The sequence below is a fragment of the Pterocles gutturalis genome, unplaced genomic scaffold (assembly GCF_000699245.1).
Source record: "Pterocles gutturalis isolate BGI_N339 unplaced genomic scaffold, ASM69924v1 scaffold12550, whole genome shotgun sequence".
NCBI lineage: Eukaryota > Metazoa > Chordata > Aves > Pterocliformes > Pteroclidae > Pterocles > Pterocles gutturalis.
Window position 1 is genome coordinate 15,328 of NW_010143513.1, and position 13,846 is coordinate 29,173.

Here is a 13,846-nt window from a genome sequence, read left to right on the forward strand (position 1 = left end):
CCTCTACCCACCTAAGCCCTTGCAGAACAGATACTTCTTCCAAGGCAATTCAGTTGATTTTACACTTATTTTTGTGTGCAGAAATGGCGGAAAGAAAAATCCACGACTGGAAGCAATGAGTTCTGCATTTGATTCACCCATGACAGCCAACATTAAGATGCTCTTTGCCTTTTGCAGCAATGAATTCTGTAGTTTGGTCCAGCATCTCAGAAACAGTCTCAAGTTTCCTATTCAATTCCTTAACAGCTTTTTGTTCCACAGGCCTTCAAGGAGCTACACACCAGCCCTCTAAGCGAAGTTACTCTTAAGTCCCATGAAAGATTTCAAACAGAAGCACTGAACTACACTGCAGCAGAAGATGAACCGATGCAAACAGTACAAAGTGAGGAATGTGTTTACGGTATATGTCACGATAAGTGCATATGCCATCACATTTTGTTGAAACGGGAACATTGACAGGCTGTTCAATCTCTTCTCGGGTAAGTGAAGTGCAGGAACTGGGACCCAGAGATCACAAGGCCCTCACTTCAACACATGCATCATATTATTTTGCATTTGCAGTAAATCATAAAGTTACATTTTTGTTGACCGAGTGTTTTGGAGTGCTCAGCACTAAACAATGTTATCACATTTTCCATGGCAGGCAGAAATGGAAGAGGCAACGTCTACAAAATACTTTCTTTCTCAGTCTTGACTGGGCTTGGCTTTTGGCAAATTCTCTTCATACAGAGCTGATTTCAGTGCAATACTGCAAAAGCTGAAAAACAGCACTGTTTACACATGGCATAAAGGAAATCCAGAGCTTGGGTTCCCAGTTGTGAAGTCAGCTCTCCAGCTCATCTTTCCTCCCTGTTCTCCTTACAACTTCTTATAGACGGAAACACAGCATCTTCATTATAATTCAAGGTAATGACCTTACACACGACAACTTCATTAATTCAAATGGAGCTTTTCTAGTGCCAGGAGATTTTAACTGTCAGCTTCCAAACTTACCAGATCTTTCAAAATTCAAAAACTTTGAATGAATGACACCGTGATGCATTACTTTTAAGAACTTTCATATTACTTGCTGCATCACTTTCACATAGACTTTGATATTAAAGGATTTTTATTTAAGGACAGACAAGCTAAAGGGCCTTACTACAAATCCTGATACAAGAACCCTAATCTATAGAAGAAAGAACAGAGGCCAATAACTTCAGAAGAATAAAAATTGTGCTCCAGTTAGTCAGAACTTAAGGTTCTCTAAGTGCTGTGAAAGTCCTGTGAAATACCATAGGGGCACTACAAACCAAACCCAGATTTTCTACACTCGCTACAATTAAGTGATTGGAACACAACAGGGTGTTAAACCTAAATGACAAAACTTGAATAAATAGAACTGTTCATGCAAACTTCTGTTTGCAGAATTTGGCATTATATAGCACATAATTTAATGGAAAAATCCTCAAGTGTTACAATCATGATCCCTCCTTTGCTATTTGTGGGTAGAAACTAAACCCACAAAAAGAAATTCTCTACAGGCACAATAGGAACATTTAAGCCCGCTCATTCTATGATATCCCACTAAAACAAAAAATAAGTCAGATATAAATAAACTCCTAGAAATCCACCACATTCTCAAGCAAGATAGATGCATACTAACAAAAGTAAATTAAATTAATCTTCTAAATTAAAAAATAAGAATCAGAAAAAGGGAGATCAGAACTAAAGCCCCAGAGTCCAATTAATACAGTTGTAAAGTTAATTCAAAGCACTTGTGGCACTTAAGAAATCTGGCATCCACTGTCTTTTTGAGGTTTTATATCTGGTTCCTTCAGAGGTTTTACTTCTTCATCTGGTTTTGGTTTAGCCTGCAAACAAGAAAAAAAAATTAAATATCACAAGTACAAACCACTGTGCCTGCACAGTATTTATGCATGGCTAACTGTACATATTCTAATCTAACAATCCCCTCTCTTTTCAGTGCTAAAGGCTTTGAGTGAGCCTCAAGCAAGGAGGGAAAGCCAAATATTCTCTATGCCAGCATCCTTAAATCAATCCTTTTCTAAAAAATAATCTTTCTATAGCATTCACTCCTGTAACATTTCAGAATCTTATACACATTGAAGAATTTCCTCCTATTCAGTACTTAGGAAAAAAAATGACTCCTAATTTCTAGATGGTGATAGTGTGGCCAAGAGGTTAACTGACCTGCCTCCTTGCACAGCAGAAACGTGAGCTCAGGTTTGAGCCTTGTGTCTATATCCTGCACTGAGCTGGGGAGCATTACAGAGGAGCAAAACAGTAACTCTGTATTATACACAGAACAAAGCTAATGGGAAAGAACAGTACATAAGGTTATCTTACAGTGTCATCCTTCGGCCTCTTGGTGAGATCAAATGCTGCAAGCGCTTCAGGAGTCCAGTGTGCATTCAAAGCAGGAAATTCAAAAGGAACAGGCTCTACCAAGCCATAGTTTGCTTTCAGTTCCAGCTGGGGAGCCTCTGCTGGCACCTTCTGAAAATAGCTATAATAGAATACAGCAATATATTTAAAACACAAAGCACTATTTTGGCAAGTCTTGTCTGCAATTCTAAAGAAAAACAATCTGTGTTTTTACAGTGGAAACCATCGCTGCTCTCTTTCATTCCATTAAGGCGCTGTCCAACATGCATTGTGTCAGCAAGATTCACAAGAACTAAAACAATTCCTTCTTGGTATTCATCCCCCAATAGCTAGGTGGGTTTTTTCCTACTTGATAACCATTATTCCCAGTGCTTCAATGAGAAGAGTACCTTTTGTCCAAAAAGACCTTCAAAATCCAAATAAGGATTTCAAATACTTCCCAGGAAAGATGAAGAGGACAGGTTTTTTCCTAAATCAGTCTTAATGTGCCCTAGTGCATAACAGCAGTAACACCGCAACACCCACACAGCCTTGCTACAACACAAAGCCTGAATGAGGGTATCAATCTACCTTGGCAAACCAACAAGAGCTAAAAAACTGACAAATACTGGACACACGCTACCTTCCTTCCTGTGCTGCAGCAGAGCTCTGTGGCAGGAACATCTCGCAAAACAGTCACTGGTTATCTGGTTTCTCTTTCAAAGTTTGTTTCTAGAGGGACCTGGATTTGCTGTTGTTGTAAGCTATGACAACCGTTATTGGAACTGAAGCAGAGCAAATAATTTATTTTTCTATTTGCAATTCAGCTTGATGTACCTGACAATCCATTTTGTTTAGTCAATTCCCCTATTATGCAGGTCTTTAAATTTTAATCACAAAAAGGCAAATAAACAAACCTATTATGGAACACTAAATCATAAGAGGGGGGGAGGAGAGAAAGAAATGAGCAAAAGAATTCTAAAGCCAGACTAATCTTGCTATTTTAAACTGCTTCCAAACTCCTTTTGGAAGGGGCATTAACTAACAGAAAGCCTATTCACAGTACTAATTATACTCAGACTGGTAAAGCTCCTAGCACCCTAAGCATTTTCCTCACTGTGTCTTGACTCCCCTGCTAGCAAAGCAGAATCAGTGTCCTGGTTCCCTTCTCCAGTTCCCCTCTGTCCTGTTTTGCCTACTAGACTCCAGCAGCTGGGAAAAGGGCATTAGAGGAACACAGCAACCTCTGCAGGACTTCCTCTTGTGCAGAAGGTAAAGGAACAAATTGGCTGAGGAATGAAGGAAGAAAACTGCTTAACTGCTCCAGTATGTCAGTCCAACCTATCCTGCTATAGAAAATGGAGAGGGCAATAGCACAGACCCATAGCAGATCTGCTATGAGAAAATTAAAGAGAAATTTGCAATTCTGTAAGTTACATTCCACAGCCAAAAGGAATACAAGAACTAGAGAGTAAAATTTACCATCCCATCTGGAAATAAAAGCAAATGAGGTATTAACAGTTAATTTAGAGTACTGTATCAATCACAAATTACTTACATGAATCCATTCTCTCTCTGGCATTTTTCTAGTGTGTTCTTAATCAAACTTCCTAATTTCCTAAAGAAGAGATGTCCAGAAGGTTTGGCAGTAGTCCCTGGCCCTTTGGTTTCTCCATATTCTTTGCACAATGCTTCAGCCTTGGTAAAAACTTCGCAATAAATAAAAATAATTTACATGAGTCAATTAAAACATGATTCTTATCTACAGTGCTTCAGTTTTAGGAGATGCCAGAATCCATTCAGGCTTCTTGCTTCTTAGAAACAAAAAGAAACAAACTCAAAGGCAGCAATTCCAGACAAGACTTACTGCAAAAGTGACTAGGGGGGGGAAAAAAAGGTATCTTTTTGGGTAGGAAGATGCAGGAAAGCATGCTTACATGTGAGGCAAAATGCAACACTAAGCCTAGGAACTGTGCCAAATGGTAGGGAAAAAGAGTGGGTATGAAACTGTCCATGCAGTTGATGCCCAAAAATAAATAACACTTAAAAAGGAGTGGGAAAAGAAGTACTCTTCTCTGAACAGCACGCACACTAAAAAACACAGTATTTGTTTTACTGCAAGCAACCCAGCTTAGGTTGTTCTTAGTAAGTTATTTTTTGGTGTTTTTTTTTTTTTAAATTAATATTAGAAGTCTCCAATTCGATGATTTGATCATTTTTTTTTATACATTGTGGTAAATTTACGCAGTGCAGACCACTGGGGTAGCAATACCTTTGAAGAGAGAAGGACAGGCAGAAGATGCTGAACTACTGCAAACTTCCCTTTATCTACCTTTCAAATGAATAAAAAGGAAATAAGTTACTGAAACCTAACATGGTCTAGCTTTACTATTTAATGGAAGACAGAGCAACCTCCAGAGCAGAAAATGCTGCAGTAACTTGACATCCAGACCAGAAAATGTGATGACCAGACAGTTGATTTTCACACTGTATTGCAGGCAGCTCAAAGCCAGCCTTTAACAGGCTGAGAAGATGAAATTTTCTGCAGCGCTGTATTTTCATCAGGTGACAGATAAAAGCTGAAGTTTATGGGAGACCAAATAAACACGATATAGCAAAATAAAACAGGCATGTCATCATCAGACCCTGTAATCCAGTCTCAACCACACTTACATTTTTCTGATTCCTGCAGAGATCTGATTGCTTCCCCACATTTATCACTTGCCAGTAAGGTCTGACCATGGTAACAGTATGCCTAATGGGAGAGGACAAAATCATTACCAACATCATTGGGCAGTTCCTGCACCAATTCACTTCTGCTCTTCCTTACACCAGAGCTGCATCTCTGTGAAGCTGCCATCCCCTGCAGAGAGCTGACAATTTAGGAACACAAGTCAAAGCTCCATGCACTGACGACGAAGTACATTTACGCTGAACAATGCAGTTCAACACAAACACCCAAGCTAGATCTGAAGCAAGCTGTCTCAAGTCTAGCCAAGAGTAACTTTGAGCTTCACAAAGGTGTTTTACCAAAAGCAGTAGTATATAGTCTAGTTCAAACCTCTCTCTCACTGCACCAATGTGCAGAATTGAGCCCCATCACAGAAAAAGGATGAACCCCAGTCAAGTTTACAAAGCAAAGACTCTCAAAACTAAAACTACTTGAAAACCAAATCTGCAACAAACATCACTGAATCCAGAAGAGATGAGGCATTCTGTTGCTTGAGATATTTTTCCACAGTCGAAATAACTTTTCCACCCCAAAAAGTCCCATTCCTTCAGACTTACGCTTGAAGATAGTACTGTATTCCAGTGAGAACTGAATGGCACCTCTTCTATTATCAGGAACTGCTGAGTTTAAACACTAAATGCCATAGGTAAAGGAACAATCCCATGAACTAATGCCTACCTTGCATACCTTCCTTCAATGTCTGTTCTCACCATATAGCAAGTGTTACTTAAATCTACCATTCCACATTATTACACTAATTAAAAAAAAAAGAAGTACCACCAGAGCTCTGACCCTCCCTCACCTCTCAAACCTGCTAATGACAAGCAGCTTTTAGGTTACAGCTTAAAGGTCTAATGGAAGAGAAAGAGAATTGCTTAGTTTGGGCCTTTCTTACAGTATGAAAGAGCCAGATTACAGGCTGTGGCAGACTACAAAAAAATAAACAGCAAATTGAGCAGCTGGTGATCCCAACAGTGCCACTGAACTTGCTAAGAAGTCAGTCACACGGAAAGGGACAGCACTTGGAATGGTACCTAGCATTACTTGATGCAGTTTCATTCAAGGCCTTCAAAAAGATGATCAGCTCTGACTATGCCTAGAACCAAACTGTGATGCAGAGTATGGAAAACAAGTATTATGCTCAACCTGAATTGCTTCACTTAACAATACGTGATCACAATAATCACATGCTGCAGAAATTTCACTTGGCTCAACAAAAACACTTCAAATGCCACTGACACTGCATAGTCTCTCTTCACAGCATGGACAGAAAGTCAAGGCAATACTTAGCCCCCATTTCCTATGCAGCCCTCAAACAACATTAAAAACTGTGACTGATGTCAATCAAAGTACTTACATAGGCCATATAGAAACAGGTCTTCAAGTTTAAGTACTTCCTCCATTTACCTGCATAGGTTGCATCCAAACTGGATAATGTCTGATCTGTGAACACATATGTAAAGTTATTCTTTAAGACACTTGTGAAAAGAAAAGTCCCACACACATTCAAAGACCAGAATTCTTAGCAATAGATCTTAACTACAGAGTAGCCAGAAACAAGTGACATAAATTACTCCTGCAAAGGCACAGAGAAACAATGAGAAAAAACAAAACCATGCGGCTTGTTGAGCTATCACACAGTTGAATCCCTGAAACTGCTGTCTGCTAGATTTGGAAAGCTAATCTTCCTAAGTATTTCTAGGCAGTATTTCAAAGCTTATTGCTAGTATAATTTCAAGTAGCGACCTATCAAACTCTATGTATGTTACAATATTCCATCTCTTATACTGACTCCCATATTTTTACCCTTTTCCCATTTGACTCAGCAAGACCACAGATCAGCTTACTCACATAGAAGGATGTAATTAACCTGCTACAGACATTATGGTCTGCATCACAATCTGCTGCCCAAAGATAGTTGAAACACACTCCATTTACAACAGCCATTTTTTTTGCTGATATTACATATCCTCAAGACACTACTCTGTTTTCTATCTCCCCTCACTAATGTTTCCTACCATTAGCTACAGAAAAAGATTCCCACAAAAACAAAAGGCCTTATCAAAATATATGTTACTGTGACAACCGAAGCCTTAAATACACTAAATAGAAGCTAAATATACAAAGCATATCCACTGAGAAACAGTGTTAATATCGCCACTGACTGGTGGGTAAAGTATGTCTGCTGGCAAGAAGACATAAACCAGGTCACTAAGGATACAAAACAAGACACTTACCAGCTTTTTGGTAGAAGTTAGCTGTTTCATAAGCAAGAGCAGCTATTAGTCCCGGATTGTGTTTCAGCTCAATAGCCCGAGCAATTGTCACTGAAAAAAAAAATTACACATCACAGTACTAAAGTTTAATTGAAAATGTCACATCAAATCAGCACAGGCATCTAACATTTTAAAATGCCTGCATGAGCAGAAAATCAGTATTGTGCAGTCAAGCAAGCTGCAGAGGAAAGACAGATTGTTTCTTGGATAGAATGATTCCAAATTAACAGAAAAGCTGAAGAAGGGTTAGTCTGAAGATTAGCTAGTAAACAGAAGCTGCAAATATTTTAAAGTAAAGCAGCTGGGAATTTATGTTAGCAAACATGGTGGTGAAGAAACTGCATGAAAGGCAAAAACAAGAGGGGAGGAATGTCACACACAAGTTATTCCGAAGTGGTTCAATTTGTAATATCAGACTCATTCTGGCATTTTCCTCCTATAATTGTAACTTAAGTTTCTTCAAAAGCAACCCACCCCACTAAGCCACAGTACTTTAGTAGAAGAAAAGACTGGCATTTCTGCCAAGCAGACTTCACGAGACATCAAAGAAACCCACAAAGACTGTCATTTCCCATCCCCAACAAACACGTATATTTGAAGATACCTTCTTGAGCTTCAGCTTGGCATTGTATGATGTAAGAGTCCAGAAGGCGAGCTTCTAAATCTCTTCCCTTTTCTACAGGTGTTATCAATTTCGGAATATGACTTTCCTTAGTACAAAGCAAGTCTCAGAGTTAGTTTAGGCTTAATACCACTGCTGCCAATGCAAAGCAAGTCCCTTCTTTTTAAATGGATGGGACACCGAGTGAGGGTCCCACGAAGGCTGGCTGCACTGCTGCATGTGCTACTGGGCAGACAGAATACTCTTCCACTGCCACTGGGAAAGAGTGGCAGCACACCATATTAATAAACCTCTTTTTCCTTTACCATTTAGATAGTCTGAGGTATTTGTTTATTCTATAACCTCATCAGAAAAGCAAAGGCTTTTCTAAGACAGAAAGTCAAGTACTTGGACACAAGTTAAAGAACAGACAGCAAGGGCAGTTTTCCTACCTTCAAGTGTTTAAAAATCCCAGCTGCTATCTTCAGGCTTCTGTGAACGTCTTTTGCTTCATCTTCTGTTATACTAAGCATATAGAACGAATCAATAACATTTTAATTAGAAAGGACCTCTCGGTGTCATTTTGTTCCACCTCCTGCTTTGGAGTGAACAGTAGATTAGGTCAGTTGTGGCTTTGTCTAGATGAATCCTGAATCCTTCAAGAATGGAGAGTCCACTGACTCCCTACGTAACCTATCCCACTGCTGTGCCACTCTCATGGTAAAGAAGTTTCTGACAGTGTCCAATCACTAAATAATCAAATAGAACTCACTTGAAAAAAGAAATGTAAGACCTTTTAATGACTTACAAGTAACAGGCAGCCTCAGTGTTAAAAGTCAAAGCTTTAGAAACATGTAGGGCTAAAAGTCAGCAGAGCTATGATTTTGAGAACCTCAATTTTGTACCTGGACATTTAGAGCAGGACCGATGAAGGGTTTATTCACAACTGACGCTTCCTCTACATCACAGTCACATGGTACTAGTACACTTTGTTCACAGATGCAAGAAGGGACTGAAGTGTGCTTGGACATTACAGCACATGAACGAAGGCCAACGGCCTCCTTGAACGCCTACTGTCTCAGCTGGACACACCCCGCAGCAGTCAAAACTCAGAACCTGCTAAATTTTTTTAGTGGAATTTTGCTGCAATGGAATTACTAAGAAAAGAAAAACACTTACTCTTCTTTTCCAGCGAGTCTTGATGCATATTTTGTGTACCACAGAGCTACATTAAATCCCATGGAAACCAGTTCAAACACTGCATCCTGCTGGGCACTAAAGAAAGACAGACAAAATCCCCCCAAACAAACCCCCAAACAATTTACTGTTTTCCATTTTGTTCTGACAAGCTCTCTCTGCTGATAGTTCACATAGCATAAGCTGACATTTCTCTCCATAAAATATTTTTCATTTAAGTCAACAATTTGCAACTCAGAATCTCCTACTTGCTGAACTGCCTAGAAGTGACTTCAATTTTTACTTATTCCCTTTAAGAACTCATAATTTCCCACATTCAGATGTCTAAGCATCCCATTTGGGAGCTTTTATTTTAAAACAGTGACTTGAGATTTGTTTAGCTTTGGGTGTGGCTGTCATTTTTCCTTTTTTTTTTTTTTTAATTGCACATTTTGTGGAAAACCTTGCTCTGGAATGTCTACTTTAGAACTGTAACTGCTAAGTTATAAGTCAGAGCCTATTACATCTCCCTCAAATGAATGTTATTGCAAGTATTTATGTAACTGCAGTCAAATGGCATGTGCAAACAGCAGGAAATTTCAGAAGCTAAAAACATGGTCTTTGAAAAGAGCGAACTCACAATCAGAAGCTCAGTATAGCTTAGGAATTATTAATCTTTAAAAAGAAAGGTGTGGGAGTGGGAAAAATAATGCTGGCACAAGAACAAGTGTGTAAGACCATGAGAAAATCAGAAGAAAGTCCTAATCAACAGATTGTCTTCCAAGGGGAACAAAAGCTTTAAGGAAGTTGAGCACTTCTTCTAGATAAAGCTTGACAAATTTGTAGGCGTGGTTATACAACACAATTGCCTACAATAGCAAGAGATGACTGAATAATCCAGAAGGTTACAGAACGATATCCTACTTAAAAACAGAAGCTTTGTTTGTACCAGAGGACAAGGACAAAATCAGATCTTCAGCCACATTTGTACTTCAAAAAACTCAGAAGGTACGGCTCAGGCAATGGTGCCAAATGAAAAAGTTTTAGACTGCAGTAATATGTTCAATTCACCAATATTCTCAAGGTCCTTCTTTGCACTGCTGCAGCCAACTGCAGATACAGTTTGTAGATCAACAAAGACACAACGGATGCTTCTACCATGATCGTGAGTTATCACGCCTTTTCATAAAGGCAACACATGCTTCAGGACACTTAACACAGTAGGGCAATTATCAAAAGCGCAAAGCAACAAGTTTTTGGAAACTACTTTGTGTCCAACATTTTCTTACACTTCTAAGTTTTCCTTCACACCTGTGCTGGCACACATGAATACATGTAACAGGTCAGAAGAAAACAGCTGCATGCCCTGTAATCATAAAAGCATACATACCTGGGAACTTGTCCTTGTAATGTGTCTGTCCACTTGAAATTCTGAATATATCTCAACTTGCATTCTTGGGAAGAGCCATCCGGTGAAAGGATAAAACCTATGGAATAAAAAAATGTACTGACAGGCAATCTCAAAGTAAGAAACAGAAACAAGTAACGAAGAAATAAGGATCAATGAGAATACATATATAGATAAAGGAATGTTTGAGTGTACCACTCAAAACCCCATGCTACTTCCTGAGGCTTTTATTCCTCAATATCTTGAGAACAAGACATGCAAAAAACCAAACCGGCTACTACAAGAAACTCCTTGTCCAGAAGATTACCACTTCAACCCTGTGAGTCTTAATTGCTCAAGGAAAACCTCGCAGATGTCTGCATGTCCCGTATGGCAACTAGTTGAGAGTCAGACTGACCCAGGTACAGGACAGCTGAGGCTGCAGGAGGTGAGCGAGTGACTGTCCCTGACACCATAGTGGCAATCAGGAAATTCCAGGAAAAGCTGCCTGGTCAACAGAGAGAGGGAAAAGGGCTTGTAAGCATGAACTCACCTAGTCATCATCTCTTTTGTCTCCAGGGCTACAGGAAATTGGTTCTTTATGTCCAGAAGCCCACAAAGCAGCAGCCAGTGGGATGAAGCTCATGCTATGGGCTGTTCAAATGCTAGCATATGCAGGCGCAAGGAATGTTTCAGGGAGGAGTAAGACAGGCCTTGGTCTGATCAGGTCTTACAGACTTCAAGAACTCAAGATTTGCAACAGCAGCTCTTGGGGCTATAGCTCAAGGTGCTGTCACATCTTTATAAAGATAGAAAACACTTGTTCCCTTCACATGCAGAAGATTCTAGTGACCAAGCATGAAGAAACTCTCCAAATCTTGTCTGCAGCAACACGGACTGTTACCTTTATCTAGAACGTCACATTAGCTCACACGCTCCCAGAGGCTGAGGGAACTACACTAATTTGAGCTGCTTCACTTCCCACTGACTGAAAGATCACAGTTTCTATGAATCAGCCAATTCCTGAAAACTCATTCCTAAGTAACTTGTCTGAGCACCTGACTGCTAAGACTGTGTTATCAAAATATCGGCAGAAGGAAAGTTTCAAGGGAATGCGTCATCATAGGTGACCTTCTGCTGGCAATGTAGGTACTATGCTAATGAGCACCGATATATACACCTAAGACAAGCAACAGCAGAAATGTAAACTTGCAACAAGTCTATTATCTAGCATCAGACAAACCAGGAAGTTTACACCAAAGAGTGACTCCTATCAACTAATTGATAGACTCAATTCATACTTAAGGAGCAATTCATCACAATCTAAGAGACAAATAAACACTTCCTCCTCCAACAGGAAGCAGAATGAGGCTAAAAGCAAGAGGACAGGACTGACAACACTTAATACTGGCAGGGTCACAAAGGACATGGAAACTTGTAGAAAGGGCCTGGCCAGTACCCATGACTGGTATCAAGTGCAGAACCCATGAAGGTACTCTCATTCCCGAGAAGTGCAAAGCTTCCTTACAGAAGATTACCACAATACACATTCTGAGAAGTGTCACTAGAACTCAAATTACATAGGTCTTGATACATTAGCAGTATCGCTAATAAATGTTCCTACCTTGCAGGAGTGAGAAGTACAAGTCAGTTGCATTCTTCATCATTTCTGGATTACAACTTGAGTCTGTAAACAGCTCCAACAGTCGTGTTCGAGACAACCTCAAATCACTGTATGGAGGGGAAAAAAAAAAAAGAAAAAATAAACCTAAGAAATTCCATCCAAAAATGTACCATTAAGAAAGTACCCACCCATGTATACCACCACCCTTTTGGCTGAGAAGCAAAGCTAAGCATTCAATTTAGCTATTCAAAGGCAAGGAAAGGTACTTTATGAGGAAGATGCCAATAAATAAAGAAAAATCTTCCTTTCTCCTCTGGATACATATAATTGACTCTTTACATTAAAGTACAATCCATTTTGGACAGACAGCAATGGAAAATCAGTACTAACTGTTAATCTATTGTTCTAACACAAACTAAAATAACTATGCCTTTATCTACCAAGAGGTTGGGTGCAGGCGGAGAGAAGAGAAGAAACAAGCAGGAACATTCTTCAACATTAGAATGGGAGGAACATATGAAGAGATAAAAATAGATCTTCAAAATAAGCTGAGATCTCTTTTCATTATATTTCTATCCACAATGGAACACTCACGCCTTATTCACTTATGGAAATTACTTTAAGTAATCTTCTGCGGAAGAATGCACAGTCATCAGAATGACAATGAAATGTTTAGTCTTTTGCCTCTGCATTATTATAATAGGCCTTGCTATACACTCAGAGACTTGAAAACTGGATAATTCATTCTTTGTAACTCAATAAATGTTCGGCATTATCAGTATCTTATTGTCTCTCCGCCTACATGTTTCTAGTTGTCTTCAGAAAAAAAACTGAACAGTAACCATTACTTTTAAGAATGTCCTCAAAACTGTGAGAGACAGAGTGAATTTAATCACAAGTACACTTACTTGCAAAGCTTTGTTGCAGCTGGAGTGGTAGCTACCCCATAAAAATTGAATGAAACGGGAGCTGTAGCCTTCAAAGGGTTGCGATGAAACCAGTGGGTCATTTTCTTTCTGTAGTGTTACTCACACCAAGTCTAAAGTGTGGAAAGAAATTAACAGCTGTAAGAACAGGTACAACTGAGGTGCTTTCTAGGTCATGCTCACAAAAATATAATCCAAATGTAAACAATTAGGAAATAAATTAATTTGAAAAATTGTATGTGTAATTACAGAGAAGAGATTCTTTTTTTTCCCCGTTTGAAATACTAAGTTTTCACAGGCCACGGGCTTAGTTTGAGAACGTTGCTCTGAAGCACAGATCAGTTAGCAGCTTTTACTGTGGCCCCACTGACACAGATGAAGCTGCGATTACACACTGACCCTCGCTGGAACACGGGCAGGGTTATGTACACCCAACCGACCTGGCAGCCTGGCGGAGCAGAGCTAAACCTGACCATCTCCTGTATTCTGCCTCCGTTCCAGAGGGCACACACGACACCAGCACTCCCGCCAGGCGTTTTCACACCTCCCCGCTGGGGTGGCTCCGAGCAGGACGTTAGACCGGAGCCCCCCCGGGACCCCTTCCCACCCCAGCGCCTCCTCACCTTCTGCAATCTGCCAGTTCACCACCACACACCGCTTCGTAACGCCGCTGCAAACCCAGGAGACCCGCCAGGCACCGACCCTGCCACCCTCCAGCTCTCCCCGACCCGGCAGCTGATTTCTCCGTCATGTCAGCA

General features: G+C 40.0%; 1 protein-coding gene across 2 annotated transcripts; it reads right to left on the minus strand.

The window, feature by feature from the left end:
- Positions 1–1,199: 1,199 nt before the first annotated feature.
- On the minus strand, positions 1,200–13,201 carry BROX (BRO1 domain and CAAX motif containing). 2 transcript variants are annotated; one of them, XM_010084772.1, is made up of 12 exons: positions 13,071–13,201; positions 12,163–12,269; positions 10,542–10,638; positions 9,155–9,250; positions 8,428–8,500; positions 7,979–8,084; positions 7,336–7,425; positions 6,456–6,541; positions 5,041–5,122; positions 3,926–4,076; positions 2,350–2,509; positions 1,200–1,853 (listed from the first exon to the last, which is right to left on the minus strand). In XM_010084772.1, exons 1-12 carry the CDS (start codon positions 13,169–13,171, stop codon positions 1,767–1,769), a joined length of 1,236 nt encoding a protein of 411 aa, XP_010083074.1. In that variant the 5' UTR covers positions 13,172–13,201; the 3' UTR covers positions 1,200–1,766. The 2 variants fall into 2 exon arrangements, with proteins under 2 accessions (XP_010083074.1, XP_010083075.1); XM_010084773.1 differs by lacking the exon at positions 9,155–9,250 and having other exon boundaries at positions 1,767–1,853; positions 13,071–13,171.
- Positions 13,202–13,846: the final 645 nt, after the last annotated feature.